At 41.6% G+C, this 20,175-nt stretch overlaps 2 protein-coding genes across 3 annotated transcripts; both read right to left on the bottom strand.

The window, feature by feature from the left end:
- Nucleotides 1–1,565: 1,565 nt before the first annotated feature.
- Nucleotides 1,566–13,344, bottom strand: LOC136437037 (polypeptide N-acetylgalactosaminyltransferase 10-like). 2 transcript variants are annotated; one of them, XM_066431481.1, is made up of 12 exons: nucleotides 13,040–13,344; nucleotides 11,293–11,404; nucleotides 9,603–9,741; nucleotides 8,662–8,828; nucleotides 7,985–8,170; nucleotides 7,442–7,625; nucleotides 6,594–6,711; nucleotides 5,928–6,035; nucleotides 5,048–5,269; nucleotides 3,563–3,673; nucleotides 3,119–3,256; nucleotides 1,566–2,216 (listed from the first exon to the last, which is right to left on the bottom strand). In XM_066431481.1, exons 1-12 carry the CDS (start codon nucleotides 13,166–13,168, stop codon nucleotides 2,031–2,033), a joined length of 1,800 nt encoding a protein of 599 aa, XP_066287578.1. In that variant the 5' UTR covers nucleotides 13,169–13,344; the 3' UTR covers nucleotides 1,566–2,030. The 2 variants fall into 2 exon arrangements, with proteins under 2 accessions (XP_066287578.1, XP_066287577.1); XM_066431480.1 differs by having other exon boundaries at nucleotides 11,293–11,416.
- A 1,452-nt stretch (nucleotides 13,345–14,796) lies between these two features.
- Nucleotides 14,797–19,129, bottom strand: LOC136437038 (UDP-glucuronosyltransferase 2C1-like). Its single transcript, XM_066431483.1, has 4 exons — nucleotides 18,074–19,129; nucleotides 17,382–17,601; nucleotides 16,255–16,474; nucleotides 14,797–15,592 (listed from the first exon to the last, which is right to left on the bottom strand). Exons 1-4 carry the CDS (start codon nucleotides 18,929–18,931, stop codon nucleotides 15,310–15,312), a joined length of 1,581 nt encoding a protein of 526 aa, XP_066287580.1. The 5' UTR covers nucleotides 18,932–19,129; the 3' UTR covers nucleotides 14,797–15,309.
- Between the last annotated feature and the right edge of the window lie 1,046 nt (nucleotides 19,130–20,175).

Here is a 20,175-nt window from a genome sequence, read left to right on the forward strand (position 1 = left end):
GAATCATCAAATCTGTTAATTATTTCTCATGATCTGATTGGCATGAATACAATATTCAATTGTAGTTTTACTCAAATAGTCTAACGCACATTCAAGTACATGTAGCTCTCCAAATTAGTCTGCAAGCTCTAAATGGACTGTCTCCAATTGTACCAAATTATTGCAGCAAACTATGACTGTACGCTCAAACTTGTTAAGAGTAAGAAACATGATATTGATGATGATAATAATTGCAGCAACTTTGTGATCAGTTTTGGCTAATTTTCCTTGCGGCCACATGGATGTACCACACACAGGTAAAAGCAAATTAAATGTCACATCCTCAGTTTTGGCTTCAAATAAGATAACAACTTTCCACAAAAACTGCCACTGAATTAAAAATCAATTTGCAAATGTATAAGGATCAAAACTCATCAAAGAGAGATTTTCCAGTAATTGCGCTGCCTTGTGCCATTTCACCAATTGCAAAGTTTTCGTAGTAATTTGGGGCAAAATATTGACACTGATTGGCCAATAAAAATCAATTTGTAATGTAGAAGGCTCAAAATTCATCAAAAATAGATTTTGCAGTGATTGCACAGCCTTGTGCCATTTCGCCAATTGCAAATTTTTGTAGTAATTTCAGGCAAAACATAGGAGCCAATTCGCACTGATTGGTGTCAGTTAAAGCCACTTTTGCAAAATTTAATGTTTTTCCTAAGTTTGCAGAATAAGGAGCAATCCTGTGAGATACTGTACATTTTCTGCAGCATTACAGCAATTCTTGTCTTGACCACTGCGCAAATTTTAGAGATCAGTCGATGTCCGCACGTCACCGAACCAATCCAATTAGACTGTAGATTTTATGGATAAAAACATGTTGAACTCAAGGGCAATTTTGAAATTCAACCGTTTGTCGTTCATAGTGTGATGCCAGCTTTGAAATGTTACATGTTCCAATCAAAATGGCTGTAAAAATTTGATTTTATAATACTGGTAAGTATATAGATCTGGAAAGTACTATTCCAGGGACCCTGTATAAATGGAGCATCAGGCCTCCCTTACTTTTCTTAATTATGTAGAGAGAGAGACAGACGTATCCTTGAGTTATATCTTAACACTGATCCGGAGAAACTAGTACACAATTAAGTAAAACTTTCAAGAACTACATTCCTATCTTTACGATTCATCAATAAATCTACATTGCTTAAAACATTGGTCCACTTTTAGATACTGCAGCATTAGGTATTTATCAATTTTATTATTACCACTCTGGCCGTATAATGAGTACAATATTACATTATATTCAATACCTCCTGAAGATTTTTTATAAGTCTACAAAAACTGAGTCAACACACTCAAAATCTGATCAAAATTTAAGCTGTATTTTTGTCAATTTTCAACACTGAGGCAATATATACAGGTCTAATAAGTTCTGTCACATGACTATTTTGTCAGAAATTAGTGTTTAATTTTTTTCTGAGGATGGCCGAATATCTGCAAGAAATTTTGGTACATTTACATTGGAAAACAGCTCAAACTTTTACAGACTAACACACCTTTGTGTGAAAACTTTATGATATTCAACAGTGCTTCCACCGGTGTCTTACACTCAGGTGTGTTGATACAGGTGTTCAACATACAGGTGTTTAACATTCAGGTGTCTTGATACATGTGTTATACACTTAGGTCTATTGACACATATGTTGAACACGTATGTGTGCTACAGGTGATTGACCCTCATGTGTGTTAACAGATTTTAAACATTTAGGTGTGTTGATATATGTTTTCAACACTCAAGTGTGTTGACACAGGTATAAACACTTGAGGTGTGTTGACACAGGTGTTTAACACTCAGGTGTGTTCATTAAAGTGTATAACACTCAAGTGTGTTAACACAGGTATAAACACTTGAGGTGTGTTGACACATGTGTTTTACACTCAGGTGTGTTCATTAAAGTGTTCAACACTCAAGTGTGTTGACACAGGTATAAACACTTGAGGTGTTTTGACACATGTGTTTAAACACCTTGGTGTGTCGACATGTGTGTTTAACACTCAGGTGTGTTGATGCACTTGCCGGTGTTCATCATGCGGAGGTAGGTAGAGTTGGTTTTCTCCCACGACCACTGCTGCATGGCATTCTTGTGGTCACACTCGCTCAAGAACAGGCTCTTACTGTCGCTGTTCCCCTCCAGACAGCCACCTGTCACCTTGTGGAGCAGCTGCTGTTTATCCTGAAAACAGCATAAAAGTAGTGTAGGGAATGTATTGTACAAGTTATCTTGAATTGTTTGTGTGGCTCTATTTTTGGAAAATTTGGACAGACCTCTTTACTGAAAAAGCATGACATTGCAAATGTTCATGGCATTTTCAAACAATTGTTTCAACAATTCTAAACCTTCCTTTAGTCCACATGAAATAACTGAATTTACCATACTTTCCAGTTTTGAATTGCTTTACTGAAAGAATACAACCTCCATTTAGTAATAAAGACAGTCGCTACATATAGTATGTGAAGGATTGATGTGCCAGTTCTTTTGCATTATAAACACAATTAAGAGGCTTGCTTTGAGTGGACTACAGCAAAATTCCTGTCCGTAGTACATGGGAGAAGTAAAATAATTTCTGTTTGTGGACCTCTCAATGAAAAATATTGTTTTAACTGCAAGACGTGATTCATTGTTTTTCCTTAGTCCTACCACAATTCGAAGCAATGTCAAGCCCAAATCAAGGTCTACACATTTGACTTAAGCAGGCCAACAGGCAGGGTAGTTATGGGAGGGGAGCTGTGAGAAAATACTGATCTATTAGGCCACACCAATTTAATTTCTTGGTTAACAGATTTTTTTTTTAATTTAGCCCCCAAAAAAATCATGAAAACAGAAGGCTGGGGTGAAAACTTGCACCTGACCCTGTTCACTCCCTTAAACTGTGTGCACCAAAGTAAAAACATTCCTCTGAGATTCTTTTTTCATGTTGTTTTTCCAATGTATAGCATTTAAAAAAAAAAATTTGTTCGGTTAACCAAGAAAATAAATTGGTCTGGCCTTAGCAACAATTGCAACACACCCAGCTGTGACCCTATGTCCTAACAGACAGTGGAGTAAGCTTTGTCACATTATCATAAACCACTGACCTCATAGTAGAGCCAGTGCTGATTCCCCAACATCTGATGACAGGCGAACAGAATGAGCGTCCCCCCCTTCATCTGGGCATCAAAACAGAACGTACGCCCACGGGGACGGATGTCATTGTGCCAGCTCATCTGGAAATCCTAGAAAAAAAGGACAACAGATTACAACAAGATTAATACATGTAGTGCAGGATTCCATATGGGTGTTTACCATTTATAATTATATACTTCAAAGCAAACATGATAGTGATGAGACCAACTTTGCCATGACTTTCAAACATTGGTGTCTAACTCTCTGTCATACAAGTATCACTAACTCTTTCCAACATCAAAAATATGTTGTCTGTCACAGTCATAAAATTTAATATTCACCCCAAAGCAGCTATGTTTCCAGGTATGCGAATATCTGTTGACATTTTTAATAAACAAACAAACAAACATGCAAACCTGTTCTCCGTTCATAATCTTGCCGCCCTTCACACACTGGTCCAGTCGCACCTCCGCCTGACCTCCGCCATGTTTACTATCGATGCACAAGTTTGACGCCTTGTTCCGAATCTGAAAACAACAAAGTTTAACAACAAATAAGATAAAGATTAAACAACAAACACTGGTAAACAAAGCATTTCCTTATCCAGATGATTAATAGGTTAAAGAGCCAGTGGTTTCAAAACAAAGAAAGAAACTACAAATTTATAATAGGATAAGGCCACACCAATTTAATTTTTTGGTTAACGGATTTTCATTTTTAATTTTAGCAAAATAAAAATCATTAAAACAGAAGGCGTGAAAACTTGCACCTGACCCTGTTCACTCCCTGAAACTGTGTGCACCAAATTAAAAACATTCCTCTGAGATTCTGTTTTCATTTTTTTTTTTTCAATCTAGCATTCTTTAAACTTTAATTTTTTTTAATTTTTATTCTGTTAACCAAGAAAATAAATTGGTGTGGCCTAAAGAAATGACTTAAAGATGATTTCTATTTTAAAACATGACTCTAAAACATAAAGAGTACACTCCAGTATCTTAAAACTGTGGGTCAACTCTAATGCTAAATGTGCAGTTTTGGGGGTAAAGGTCCCATAGCCTTTTAGAGACCGTAGGGGCAGTGGGTTATCCACTGCATCTACATGTAGGACACAGAATTGGAAGGTGGAGCCCATCCCTCTCCTCCTACCGCCCTTTACCTTCCCAACAAAGTCAGGTTCCCATTTTTACACCTGGGTGGAGTGAGGAAAGTCGTGTAAAGTGCAAGCACGAGGACAAAACGTCAAGACAGAAATGTGAGAAAAAAGAACTTGCGAACTCTCAATCTCATATAGTCTAGCCTGGCCATTTAAGGCCACCAGAAATGTAATCTGTCATAATCTGATGCTAACACTGTACACATACAGTCTATTAGCGTATTATTGACAAGAGGGAGCCGGGACACATGTACATGTACCGGACTGGCCCTAATCAGGTCAAGTCTGACTCAGGGGATGGTCACTTTGACAGACAAATTATTATGAAATTACCGTAGCAGTGCTCTAAAGCCACATCTATACTATACTCCAGCACATAAAACACATTTTCAAGGCTAGAGTCAAATTTTCATTTGTGTTTTCATAAAAATAATACCTAGCACAATTGAATATTATGTTGTTACCAGTTCAAACATGCTTTTGTCTTTACTGAAAATCGACCATTTTCTGAACAAGTAGTTTAGGTACAGGTTCAGGTCCGGACCTGTACCTAAACCCGTGTACCTGTACCTAAAATTTGTTTAGGTACAGCTTTAGACAAGAGGGAGCTGGGACACATGTACAGAGGTAAGACCTCAACTGTGAATGGCCAATAAAAGACAACATTTCTGTCAATTTAAACTGTATTGTCTTTTTTTTCTTGCAAAACGGTTTTCTTGCAAAAAGGTTTTAACAGTGACTCCCGTACCTCTCCCGATGCAGCAGGTTCTGGTTCCACTGGTGGATAGTGCAGGATGATATCCGGCGCCACTACCTTCATGAACCACTTGAAGGGTTTACACTTCAACCTCTCCCGCAGCTGCAGCTGTCCGGAGATGTCCCCCATGTTCGTCTGTCGCAGGTGCGGCCGCCGCCTGTACAGGTGCTCCTTGTACTCGTCCATCCAAACCTCTGCAACCCTCTTTAAGTTCTGCAAAACACGTCATAAAGAGAAAAAGGTGGAGACCAACACTCGCAGGTTCAAACCCAGGATGGGTCATACAACAACAAAAAAATACTTAAGAAATGGTTTATATTGCTTTCTCTGATTAACACTCAGCACTATGATAAAGAGAATATGGTATATGAACACACACCACTACTATTGGACTACCCCCTGCCATAGTGCTAGCAAAACTGTGTTGCTCAAAGGCTATAGAAAATAATGGAGATTGACATTGTATAGGGGATACACAAAAAGGCGTGGAAAGGACCTAATCAGTGACTGGATTTTGGTCAACACAACTTGATAGTTGAAAAGTTGTTCAGGAATGTGTACCGGTGTACTGGCTATATAAGACTGTCATTGCATGTTACAACTTCATACTGCTCAATATTGGCCATTTTGCATACTTACTAGTACAGCACTGTCAGTCCATGCAAAAAATGTGGATACTTTTGTTTCGGTCCTCAGTAATTCTTAAGTTCCAGATGCATCAGATTTAATGCAACATAAAAAGATTGTTACTGACAATGTCATTATTCTTTCTCCCCCCTACCTTCTCCTTCTGAGACACAGTTAAAAGCATATATAAGAAATGTCGCCGCTCCGGATCTGAGGAGTTGCAAAAATAACTCAAACTCCTTACCTTTCCCAGGTTGACTCCAGCAGGTACCTTGTAGGGTACAAACTTCCTGTAGACATGTCCTACTCTGGAGCAGGGGGCATCCACCATCCTCCCACCACACTGCCACACCTGTAGGGAATGAAAATGGTTACAACTGTACAGGTGGCAATACAACTGTTACACCTGCACATGACTGTTAATACAACTGTCACATTAGCATGGAGCATCCACCATCCTCCCACCACACTGCCACACCTGGCGTAAATCAATTCAAAGTGTTACAACACTGCACTTATAGGCTGGGTTTACACAATGCATTCCCAATCACACTTTGAGTGTGCTCTGAGTGTGCTTGGAACTTTGTGTGTAGACCAGGCCACAGAATCTACAAATAAAACTGTATAAATTTGTGGCAAGAGAATTGTTACTGATGTGGGATCACTAGTACTGTCCTCCCTCATGTACATGCTATAATAAGTATACTAGATAAAACTCTCAGACCACTATCCTCCCTCCACACTTTCACACATGCACATGTGGCAATCTAACTGTACATCTGCATACGTGGAAATACAAAAACTGTTACATTAGCATGGAGCATCCACCTTCCTCCTGCCAAACATGCACATTTGGCGGCACGGACTAGTATGAGTGTGTACATGTGACAAGATATCCACCCATCCTCACCTTAAATGACAGTTCGTACTGCTCCCCTCCCCAGATGTCCAGTCCGGGGTCGTACCCCCCTAGCTCCTCAAAGTACTCCCTGTCAACAGCAAACAACCCCCCTGCCATCACGGGGGACCTAAAAAAAGGACATATCTTTAAACACAGGTCATTCTTAAACAATTGAAGTGGCTAATCTTTGGCCATATACAAAAATAAAAAACACTGGCGATAATTTTTCAGCCTTGACTTGAGATCAGAACTGTGACTCACACTGGTTTGAATTTGTTTGCTTTCCATAACCAGTAAATGGCATTCAGGCACAACATATCAGTTTTGTACAGTAGGACTAGTATACAAGCTGCTGGGTTAAGGATGGATCCCTACTCATTCTACTCTTTACAAAAAGGGTGGTGGATTCTGTAACAAGTTCAAGATGTGGCTCTTCTCAAACAAGGGGCCTTCAGTTTTACGTCCCATCAAAGAGCACATCCCTGACCGAAACTAATTTTCACATGAGTTGAGCGAGGAAAAAGGTGTTACCGGTAAGTGCATTTCCAAAGTGCACAACATTGGGGCCTGCTAGGGATTCCAACAAAGAACCTTTTAAAGTCTAAGTCAACAACCCTAACCACAAGACCAATTGCGACCTCCCTAGACCACCTTGCCAGAGTATGGGTCGCAATTGATGAGCAAACCTACATCTCTGGAAGCTAATTTATTGCTATGTTGTTATTTCATGGGTGCGCTGAGTACCCTCTCTTTGCAGCCAGGGGCTGAATTACAAGGAGCTTACAAATTGGGGGTGGAGCTAAATCGCAACTTGCAAGAACATATGAAAATTACAACAATCAAAGGTAAATAATTACTCGAAGGGGTCGCTGGGGTCTGGGTTCTTGATCTCGTCGGGGATGGGGATCCTCTTGTAGTACATCTCCCAGTCAAACGCACCGCGCATCGCGTCCCCCGCCTGAGTCTCGTAGTGGAAGTCGTCCTTGTCGATGACATCGATGTTCGGACACACGATGGTCTTCTTGTTCAGTGCGATGGGTTCTGAAAGCAAGGGAGAAATTTGTGAAAATATCACTAATTTAAAAGTTCTTTACATGTAGTTTAGACGTTTGCTTTAAGGTCTGACTGCTTATAAGTTGAGAAAGTGGAGCAATTTAATATGCTCGTGATGAGGCTCTCCTCAAACATAGGACCTTTGCTTTTTAATTAATGTCACATCCCTGGATGTCCCTAATACAAGATAGGTACTCTAGATGAAATAGGTGTTAAGTGCAATACCAAAGGGCACAAAATTGCTAGAGATTTGAACCCAGAACCTTCAGATTCTAAGTCAACAACCCTAACCACATGACCACTAAGGTATGCAGCACGAACTATCGCATATAAACATCTCCCCATACCTAGCAGAGGTGGTAGCCAGTTGACATTGGCCTCACAGTGAGAGTCCAGGAAGATGAGCACATCTCCCTTAGCAACCTGGGCGCCTAGCAACCGTGTGCGAATCAGGCCCTCCCGCTGCTTGGTGCGGACGACCCTGACCTTGGGAAATTTCGCCACATAGTCTTCCAACTCCTTCCCAAGATGGGCTGAAGGCAAAATAGCAATGATAAGAAAATGACTCAAAATATTTGTCAATCTGTCAAGATGTAAAAGAAGCCATTGTTAATTTGACATCAAATATGTAGACAGAAAATATTAAATTGTTTTCCAATTTTCTACATAGCCAATTTTCTTCAGGCTTCGATGTGCTACCATGGCATCAAGCCCTCTCAACAAATACAAAACAACATAGTATCATACTTTATAGTGTCTAATTTTCAATTATAGTTTAAGGGACAGTTTTCCATTAATAACAGTAAACAGACTTTCCCCATTTAAAGTGACCAGTGGTTTGAGATTTAGCTTTTGTCCCTGACCCTGATGCCTCGCCAAAAACACAACCCCATACCAATAAGTTTCAAAATCTTTCAGATGCCAAAAACAAACCCATGTCAAAAATGACAAAGTGACCAGTGCTTTGAAAATGAGGTATTGTCTCCGCCCCTGAGGCCTTGCCAAAAAAAGGAGTCCCACTCACCCCTGTCGCTGAAGTCGTCCACCAGGATGATCTCGTGGATGAGCTGTTCGGGCGAGCGGTTCAGCACGCTGTGGACCGTACGCAGCAGCGTCGTCCAGCCCTCGTTGTGGAACGGGATCACCAGGCTGACGTCCGGCAGGTCACGAACGTACTTCTTATGCCCACAGCTGTTAGGAAGGACGAAATTTTATTATTTCATTTTACTAGTTTTTAAAAATCCATTTGGGCAAATACATGGTCATTTTCACTTGCCCGAACCAACTTTTCACTGTCCGAAAATTGGAATGACATATTTCTAATAGATGTATTTTTACTTGACGCAAGGAATTTTTTTTAAAAATTTTCTACTTTACAGTTTATAATGTGATCTAGACAATCTTAAAGAAATGAGGTGAAGATATCTCAATGACTGTATTGGCTTGAAGTAACTTAGAGGTACAAGCTTTCAGAGATACTTGCTGGTCATAAATCTGGTGGTGTTTTTACTTGTGTGTCCGTTAAAATAAATCTGTTCTGTGATTCCCAATACTGTAAATACATTTAAGTTTGCGATGGTATGATGTATCATCATCATGATCGGATGCTTGCGGTTTTCGCAGCAGCCTCTTCACTGCGAACAAACAATTTAACCATAGTGCAAATGCTTCTTCCCACCTACTAGTACCAACTTGTTTCAACCCCGAACTAAAAACTATTATACATAATAGTAAAGACAAGAAAATTAAACGTTCATCGGGACTCAGCCAAAACTTCCATGCAAGGAACTGTCCTGGGTGGTAAGAAGAGGGGTAGGCCACAGAAAAGATGGGAGGATAATATCAGAGAATGGACTGTCAAGTGAGGCATTACTCAAAGTGAAACACTAACATGAACAGAAAACCGAGAATGGTGGAGAAAGATGAGATGTAGGTGAGAGGTTCCAAGAAGCAAATTTCCCTCACTTGGGATGCCTGATGTCCGGAATGGCCCTGTCTAGAGAGATCTTGTTGCTGGCCTTGATGTTGAAGCCACATTCCTCGTACGCGTGCGGCCCTCTCTCCTCAGCTGTTAGGTCAGCTGGTTTCCCCTGTTCACCTGGACCTGAAGAATACAAGAATACACACATACCGTAAATACATTTAAGTTCATGGGGCTTCTATTTTGTGGTAGAGAGAAAATGGAGTGTTCGTGGTGGTTTTAAGTTTGCATGTCAGACAATAGTAGACACGGGGTAGGAGGGCAACAAAATTTGTAAATGGTATTAAGTTCACAACTTACCGCAAAAAACGCAAACATAAAACCACCACAAACATTTCTGCATGTACTGCAAGTAAAGACTAAAGTCTCTCAAACTAAAGCCTCTGTCACACAGCCTAGCCATACTCATAATTAGTTACTAGTTGCTTTATCATTTTGCTTGCTTACCAGAGGAAGCCTTATCGATCACAGTAAGCGACAAAAATGAGCCAGCGGTAACTACACCGTACCCAAGCAACACAGCTTACTAAGGCCTCCTACTATAGTAACATTCTCCAGACCTTGGTTGGGAATTAAGCCTCTGTCACACATACTACCGTAGTAGCTGTCATAGCCTTACCCATCAGGATATTTCCCATTTTTCGTCATAATTTGCTCGTTCTCATTTAAATGTACCGATTGCCATGGTCAGCCTTTACGATTTGATATGAGCAAAATTACGGGCACCATTGATGCTTTCTTCATTTTCCCCCAACACCTATTATAATTCATGAAAAATGCACTGCGACATTACTTATGGTTTTGACTAATTGCCCTAAAAAAACGACTGTCGTCTGAGGAGACATGCAATATTTAAAAAGCAGACGAGAACGTAACGATTTAGTTCAGAGATTGACCGGTTAACTGGTGAATCCAGCTACCGAGGCCCTCCGACAAATCAAGTCAGAATGCCAGATCACTCCTGTCACTGTTCTTGTACGCTGTGGAAGGGGGTTAATAATACATGTCGCCAAATTCTGTAACTTCACTTACCGTAAAGACATTCCTGACATTAAGATAGGTCATCTGTGGTTTGGAGTTGATCAACCTTCTAGTCTTTAAATTTAATTAAAAGTCACCTGTGTTACACATCTAACGTCCTGTTTCTGAATTGAATGACGTCTAGCACCGACGCGAGATGGACTATGAGCCCAGAGTTCAGGAGAGGACGTTTGATACAAACAAGATTGAACTATTCTTTATTCAACTGCTAGGCACACATGCAAGCATGCAGGGACCACACCAGTTTTACCGAGAGGTGTTTCCAAATTGCTACACCTGCAACAACCAACAATGAATTTTGACAAAACCAACTCATAGTCATATTTTTTAAATGCAATCAGATTAGAAAACAGGATCATGAAATTATAGATTATAGGCAACTCCCAAAAATGTTTTGGGAGTAGTCAGAAGCAAAGTTGTAGTAAGGTCTTGTGTGACAGGAATGTGGCTAACTATTCTCTGCTGGTCCCATTTAACTTTTTTTCCTCTATACTTCTGTTCAATGAGCATACACCTACATGTACCTGTTCAAGCATGACCCCTTTTGATGATTTTCTTTGCTTTGCTTTTCTTTGCTTTGCTTTGCTTTGTTTGTTTGTTTATTTAGATGAGCGTGGACAAAAATGTACCTACCTGTTCTCTGCTGGTCGCTTTTGATGCGGGCGTGGTCGTGCCAGTCTATCCGGTCCAGGTCCTCGGCCAGCTCCAGACCTTTCTGGTGTTTAGGGAACAGTTTCTTCTCCTCCTGGTGGACAATCTAGAAGGATTAGTACTAGTAACAGTATCTTGGATTCTCCCAAGGTTAGGGATCAACAAAATTAAGGACTATCTACAATTATTGATAGTAGACTAGAATACAACACGATTTGTTTATTTGTTTGTTTGAACCTTTGTTTATTCATGATAAACTCAAATTGGCACCGCTTTTCATTGAGGTCATGAGGGAAGAGGTACGGGTCAGATACAATATAGCAGAGATACACAGTCATTTGAGTCCTAATAACTCTATCAACATATACCATTACCTATCTATGGTACAACAATATACAACTGCTACAACATACAACATATAGTAGGGCACAAGCTGGTTCATATATAGTCTGTGTCCGTTCGCTTTGTTCATTTCCGTTACTTGTGTCAGGCGGTATATTTTGTATTGCCCAAGGTACCGGCTGGACCGTGGGTCGTATCGTCCGAAGGCCGGAGGGTAATGCTACCCGCGAGAGGGCCTGGGCCGAGGGTGATACGGAATATTCCGTGTTGTATTTCATATCATATTCATAATCACCCGGGAAAACGCACAAATCAATGCAAAATGCGCCTGAAGTTGAGGGAGTTTTGTGTCCTTAACCAAAAAAATCGTAATAACAACCTCCCAATCCGGTATTCGAATTTTCGACAGCGGCGCAACCGGCGCACTCAAAAGACATTACATTCTATGGAAAACAGAAATTTTTACGGGAAATCATCACACAATGCGGAACATCCGTATCAAATGTTTTCATGGCCCAGGTATTACATAAACTGGATTATCTATACTGGACAGGGATTAGCAGCATCGTAGGAAGGATTAATAGTATGCTGGATTATCTGCAGGGATTAACAGTGTCCTTGATATTATGGATAATTTGCAAAAGTAAACAGAAGCCTAAATTACCTACTAGTACACTGTACAGGGACCAATTTAACCTAAATTCATCTCTCTTTTCAAATCTTAAAAAATACTAAAACCTTTCTACATTTAAGATGTATATCAATTTTCATTTCATTTGAATGTAAATAAATTCAATCTTTTATGGTTGTATCTTGTGTCTGAAGGCTCCCTTGGAAATCAGTCTACCTTGACTGAAAGGACTATAAAAATATTGTTTACAAATGATCAATAGAAAAAAATAAATAAATTAATTAAAGCTAGAAAACGTACTATCAATAAATATTCAATTCTCAACATATCTACATTTGGCATAAAAGGCTCAACTATCCTTGCAACTTGCCAATATCGATTTTTTGGTCAAATACAGTCGCGTTAAGAAGGAAGTGACGTTTGTTTACATTTTACTCTAGACCGGATATAGACATGCAACAAGCAACGTGTCCAACTCTATACATTCAGCATAGCTATACCTATACATATCAATGGTATCTCTCTGCAAAAATAACCATCAATATTTCGAATTTTACGAGTAGTATTATTTGTAGAATGAAACTTAAAATTCTTCGGTAGAGTAAGAATTTACAAGAATAAAATTATGACAATGGTAATTTTGTGCATATGGTTCTAAACAAAAGCTGAGAACTGTAAGCTATGCTATATCTATTTTCCTTAGTTATCAAGGTATTCAGGAATATTATCTTAAATACAGAAACAGTTTCTACTTACAGAATCTCTGTGTTTCCGGCGCGAAGCCGCGACCCTTTCATGCCGATACCGCACTAATTGTGTTATCAATAACACCAGCAGACCAACGCCTACCACATACGTTAGCAGTCTACGCGTCGTTCTCCTCATTTTGTCACCACTTTCTCTCACAATTTAACCCTTTAAGGTTGTAGAATTATGCTGCTATCTTTTTAAAAGAGGTTATCTGAGTGGAGAGTCGACGAAAGAAGCGGAGAAAATTTTCCGTGTTCTCAAACTTCTTCCGGACGCCATGTTGGCACACCTGCCGGGGGTTAGAGGTTAGGAAGAGCGCATCCAAACGTGAACAGAAAATTACCGTTATAGACACATTTTGATGTACTCTCCCCTCATGTACACTCATTTTTATTTCAAAGGTGATCTCAATATACAAAATTATAATATGAAGATAATTTGATATTTGTATTGCGTGAGATTGAGCATACGATTGACAAAGCCATATTCGATCATCAGGTTGACGGAATACCCGTTGTTTGGCTGCTGTCCTCCAGGTGTCCTCTGATGCCATGCAGATTCGATTGTATGGATGACATCCTTGATCTTGGGAACTCCAAAACTGATGCGAGCGTGCGAATAAAAAAAAATCATCATGAAACATTACTGGTCATGATTGTATTGATTATGTCCAAGCCATCAATTATCAAGTTGCTTAAAGTATCAGTATATTTCTGTTATGGTGATGGCTCCATGATGGAGGTAACGTTAGAGTCCTAAACTCCAGAAGGCGGTGTTATATTCCACTAGATCATGTATCAATGAATACATAATCAGCCGACTTTTTACAGAATTCTGCTTGTGGTGAATTAGACAAGGTGTTTTGTAAGCAATATGATACTCACTTAACCCTTGCCGCGACCCTACCCATGTACATGTATTCCCTATGTGTAAACATACATCTTTAGTGGTGAATATTTTTGGCATAGATGAGGGGGGTTAAGCACAATAAGAAGGCCACTTGTTAATAAGATATAAACGAACACATAACAAGACGAGTTTTTCTTAACCCCCTGACATTCTTGAAGCTCATGCATACGGGTTGCACATGTTGTCCTGCTGAATGGAGGTGTTTCCATAGAATTCAGCACTTCAAGAGGTGTGAAACAAAGAGGTATACTGTCCCTCATCTGCTATCTACTAGCCAAAAAATCGAAATATATCTAGGTAGCCTGATTTAATGGTGCGTAAAGTGGTCGCCAGTAACCGGTCAGTGGGTAGCCCCGGACAGCGGCCGGAGTTTGCGTCATTTATGGCAAATCACTCGTAATCTTTACTCGTATTCAGATCATACAGAAGTACAGATGCAGATATTCAAGTATGATGACCGTGTCAGTTCCTACACCTGAGTGAGGAGGGTTGACACGGTAGCCTTCGCGTGGATTTGTTTAAAGTGTATGGCAGGCTGTGAATCTGAGACCGACACACTTTGGGAATCCGTCTTCCCCAGCGGCACGATTTCGAGGGAGACATGCTGGTTCTGGTTGGGATGCTTGCAGCGAACTGCCGGATGACTCTTACGCTCGAGATCCGCCTTGATAACGCCAGCCCGCCTGGCGCTGCTCTCGTCCGCCAGTTGAAGACAACTGCCGTTGGAGACTTGTCCCTCTAACTGACGAGGGGGAAAATACGTGTAAAGTGCCTTTCTCAATGGCACAACGTTATACAGATTAATCAAAAGGATGTTGAGCTATAGATGCGAACATATAGACGAAAACATTACATCGGTCGTGAACCTCGTTTTTTTTATTATATTCACAGTTATACATTTAATGATCATTGGACAAGAAGTATATCTGCTTAATAATATGGTCTTCTGCTCGTTCCCGTTAAACGTTAGTCTTTCATTCCTCTATTCAGTGATAATTATTAAAAGGATTCCTTATTTTCGAAGAGGGGGTACAATGTACTTATTCTCAATTGTAAGCTCAAAGGTCACACTTTGCGGAGCGTACGGATGTCTAAATTTCTTGCGGTAACTTTTTTTCGTTTAGAGTTGAATATCACTAAAGCACATCGTCACCTCATCAAAGATATTTTTATGTTTTCATCTGCCTTATAATCTAATAATTACATTTCCAAACTAGTAGATGAAGACATTTCCTACCTATGTTAGCAACAGGCCCGAATTACACTTTACAACGTTTTATTCAATTAAAGGCCGTAATAAAAACTCTGTTGCATGCAACAGGTATCAGTGGTAGCTACAATGAATCACGGTGAATGAATAGGATTCTCTACTGAGACTTCAGCTTGCCGACACTTTTACAGCAAATCTTCCTACAGACGAACAAACAGCTGTACCACACGGTACCCAGGACAGCTGAACAGACACCCAACAGGAACACAGCCACGTCCAGCAGGTAGTACTGGTACCACGGCAGCTCCACGGCGCGTGCGCGGAGATGGGGCAGTCCGCCATGTTTGATGACGTGTTCTACCCACCAGACGGCCCGCTCCATGGGCGGCTGGGGCTGGTCACGGTGTAGGCGGGACAGGCGGGCTGCGGTCTCCTGGTAACTAGTAACGGGCAGAAAAGAACATATATGTCTTACAACCGAGTACTACAACCGACTGCTCTTTTGAAGGTTTAACCCTCAAACACCCGAACCCTTTTTTTTGCGACTAAAATGACTGAACGGGGTCGAAAATGATTCCAAAATGTTTCGTTCAGTAAAATATTCCTTTTCACTTTTTTCGCTGATTGCTATTCGTACGTTGCTTCATCAATGTAAGAGGACTGTTTTGGCATGTTTAGGTATGAACAAAAATGACCCCAGTGGAATCACTCCAGATTGTCTTCTATAATGTCAACAGTAATGTGCCAATCTCCCTAGAAAATTAGGAGATGTTAGAATAGCTGCCTACTGACGAAGTCACGGAAGGAATTTTATTTCGGTCAAACCTGTTCAAATGGCACATCAAAATCCACGCCTGAGGTAAGAAATAACCCCACTCGAGTGTATGAGTTGAGTTCTTAGGCCTCAAACTAAGCATTAGCTAGAAAGTGCACTGTTTTCTCTAGTGTGTTGTGGCGTTCATGTTATTGAACTTATACACTTTAGTTTTAAAAAAAGATTCTGAAGATTTTGTATAACTATCCTTCAGCACCAAGGACATGTCTAATATGGGCATTGCTATGTGTTTGATAAGTACGACGCGATGTATACAAGTCAACGCACCTCTTGTCAGTGACAACCTGCATGATAGCCTGGTACAACGTTTCTGTTGTGAACGTGTTGAAGTCTAGCAATACACCCAGCCCTCTGTACACCGCCCGGGCGGCGTTGCCGTGTTGGTCCCCGCCCAGCGGTGTACAGACCATCGGTACGCCGTGGTACAGGGCCTCGAACATACCGTTAGACCCCGCGTGGGTGACGAAGGCTCGGGTTTTGGAGTGACCTGAAAATAATCGAAGTTGGCTGAATCATTGTGAGTCAGTAGTGTGTTGTTACCTCCGGAAAGGAGATTAACCTCCGATGGAGTTACTGTTTTTGGTTCTGCTTGTGTGTTTGCAGCTACAACTCAAGACAAATTTGATTGATTTGTATGGATTTTGGTATTTGGATATGTATCCCGAAGAAACATGGCGATGTCGGGCCCCCTAGTACCATTTTAGGGAATGCATTACCACAGACCAACACCCTCTTCCTGAAAGTAGTGTGGTATAGTTCATAGGCAGCTGGGTCTTATTGAAGAGAAGTATCTAAGACTGATTAATGAAAGAAGAAATGATCGCTTTGTTTTCAGTGTGTCTGAATGTTTGTGCTGGTGTTCATGTGTGATTAGAATTGTGTTTTCGTGTATTCGTATAAACTTCGATATGATAAGGCAGGAAGAAAGTGGGCAAATATGGTGTCACCGTAAAGGTCAGGTGTGCGGGAGCGACAGATAGTAGAAGTCAGAGATGGTAGTCGTTATTTTGACATTCTAGTCCGTCAATTTTTGTTTGTACCATTGTACATTTTTCATAGCCTCCTTCGCAGACTCTCCGGAGCGGCGGCGTAAGTTGGCAGGGGATGACCTTCACCGCCAAGGGAGTTATGTCGCTGAGGGAGTTATATCGGCTGAGGGACTCTTAGCAGGAGACATGACGCGACCCTCAGGCCCCAATATACGGCGCCGCTCCACAAAGTCTTCGAAGGAGGCTACATTTTTCATATGCTAGTCACGTTGACCTTATTTCAATGAGGAATGAGTCCTTCGAACGGACAAAGGGTGTGTGCACTAAAATGGACTTGGCATGGCAAACATGTACACAATATACATGAAAACATGTCACAGCTGTTTGGTATGTTTTATCACCCACCTAGCAGATCGTTCTGAGGCAGCCAGGCCATTATCTTGGTGTTCTTTCCCAGACCGGCCGGCTTCTCTCCCTCGTACCGCCACACCACCTTCTGTCGGAGCTGTGCGAAGGCTGCTGCCATGACCTCTGCCCTTTCCGGGGTTATGGTCGTGGCCTGTGACCCGAAGCTGACGACCACGACCCCGGCACTTCCGGAACTCTGCATGAATAGCTCTAAATCCTGAACAGGAGAGGAAGGTGTAGCAAGTCCGTGAAGTCAATCATTTATTTCCATTCCGTGGTTTGTCAGGAAGAAATTTTGTCACATATTCAAACACACTCACCAGAGCACAAACATATAACGTTATAACTATAATATTATAAAGGAGGATACAAAAGTATACAACGCACGGACACACGAAGACACGCACGTCGCAAGAACACACACGCAAGCATTCCAAACACACACAGATACTCACAAACACATACAAACAAACAAACAAACAAACAAACAAACAAACACAAACACCACATTCTGCCTCCCCTCATGTACATACATTTATGCACAGGCAGGAACACACACATAAACCGTGACACACACACTCACACACACACAAACACACACACATACAAACACACACACACATAAACGCACACTCACACACACACACACACACACACACAATCATACAGGCACACACACAATCACCTACCTTTGGAAGTGGACTGGCCTCTCGGGCTAGTATCCCTCCGACGTTAACCATGTTGGGCATACTCGGTCTCGGGAGGTCCAACAAGGGGTCCATTTGATACAGCCAGACGTCTGTCTTCGCCAAAACCCCCACGAGAGTCTCCTCCTCTCCGACGTACTTTCTCAGCTGGTCATAGTGCATAGATTTCATTAACCACTGGAACATCACTTGTGCCAAACACGACACGACTGAGTTCTGTGCTCGCTGTAAGAAAGTCATCCGGTCGGTAAAACCGGAGATTATAGACGGTACATAGGACGGGGGGCGGGGCACGCCTGTGGCCTGGTAGTCCAGTCCGGAAGGACCACCGCGCAACAGGGCGACGTGGGGGACGCCCAGGTGTGTTGCGACTATGGCTCCGCACAGGGAAATGAAGGGCTCGGTGATGACAACCTGAAAACGTGCTTGTTTCAGCCTCTCCATCAAATCGCCGTCCCCAAGCAGCAGATCACAGTGTCGAGTCATTTCTTTGAGCCCTCCATGCAAGTGTTGCATGGTACGGAACACAGGCTGTTCGGCCATCTCACTCATCTGGCCTGTCATGACCTCCAGCCGCGCACGGCTGCCCTGGTCAAGGAACGACTCGAACCGCAGGTCGGGCCTCTCGGCACGACGTTTGGCCACGATGTCCTGGGAGACAACAACGGTGACCTCGTGCCCCCTCCCCGCCAGAGCCTGGCCGACTGACGCCAGGGGGAACCAGTGGCTGTCCGATATGGCCGGCGGCACCACGAGAACCTTCTCCGCGCCGATCCCGTGTGCTGTCAGACTTACTATCACACAGAACAGTACATACATGTACCGTGATCCAATCGCCATGTTGTTGGCCTGAGAATGTTCCGGAAGTTGTTGTTGAGGGTTCACGGAAGTGACCTGGGGCTCGAACGTGCCTGAAAGTCTCAAGTTTGTATGTTTACTAAGCTGACAGTGAACACTGACGATCACAGTCACACTCGCGACTCTCTATCAACTTGTTTTGATCGGGAACAGACGAATGTTGGTCGTCATCATGTGCGAAGCACGTGCGCCACAATTTAAACGACCGGTAGGACAATGACCTGGTAAAGGTCATTGCTATGGCGGTGACGTCAGTCGAACTCCGGATCGAACCGTAATCTCCAAGCAGATGTGAGGGTCCTAGCAGATGAAAGCACTTGTTTTGGCAGCTTTTTTCTAATGATGCATTTTTCATACCTCAAAGTAAATACATATGATGAAGTACTTAATTCTCATAATTAATGCAGAAAATCTATACATGCAGTATATGCCATTATAGCAAATATACATGCAACATTATAGCACGTGGAATATAAACTGATACTAATTATGAAAAAAAGTATCCTAATTTGCATAATCAATGCAAACATACCATACTAAGTGGTAAATAATTGAACTGTCAATATTGCGACATGTGTAAATTGTATCTGGCAGGGTTATTATTGAAATGTGGAAGTTATTGGCATGATAAGAATAGTTTATGGAGCTCGGAGGTGTGAAGTGACATTTGATAAGTCTTTACCACCAAAGGTACATGCCTGCTAATATCACCGGCTCAAAACTTCAAAGCTTCAATGTGTTAAAGGGCAATTCAGTTGTAAGCTTATAGCATTGAGTCAGTTTTTCATAAAAAAATACAATTAAAGGCCTGACACAATGCATGCCCTCCCTGGGGCCCTAGTAGACAGCCCAGGGCAAACATGCCTGGTCGACAGTCCAGTTTTTCAGTAATCCCTAGAAGAAAGTAGTACGGGCATAATTTTGAAAGGACTGTGAAGAAAATCACATGTGAAAGGCATCCATGAGTAAACTGTGCTGTGTGGTGAAGGAATGTGTCGGCTTTCAGACTGTAGGATTTTAATTGTGAACCTTTTCTACTTTGGTTGCCAGGCAAGGGGCTCAAGATACGGTAGGAGGAAACCAATAAACAAGGCGATTTGACAATAAAACAAAGTTACACATTATAGAAGTCGATAAAATGTGCTTTTTGTGCCTACTGTAATAGGAATCGTCATGGCAAAGTAATGACAACTAGCAAGAAAATAGCATCTATTCTACATGGTTTT

Source organism: Branchiostoma lanceolatum, chromosome 6 (genome assembly GCF_035083965.1).
Source record: "Branchiostoma lanceolatum isolate klBraLanc5 chromosome 6, klBraLanc5.hap2, whole genome shotgun sequence".
NCBI lineage: Eukaryota > Metazoa > Chordata > Leptocardii > Amphioxiformes > Branchiostomatidae > Branchiostoma > Branchiostoma lanceolatum.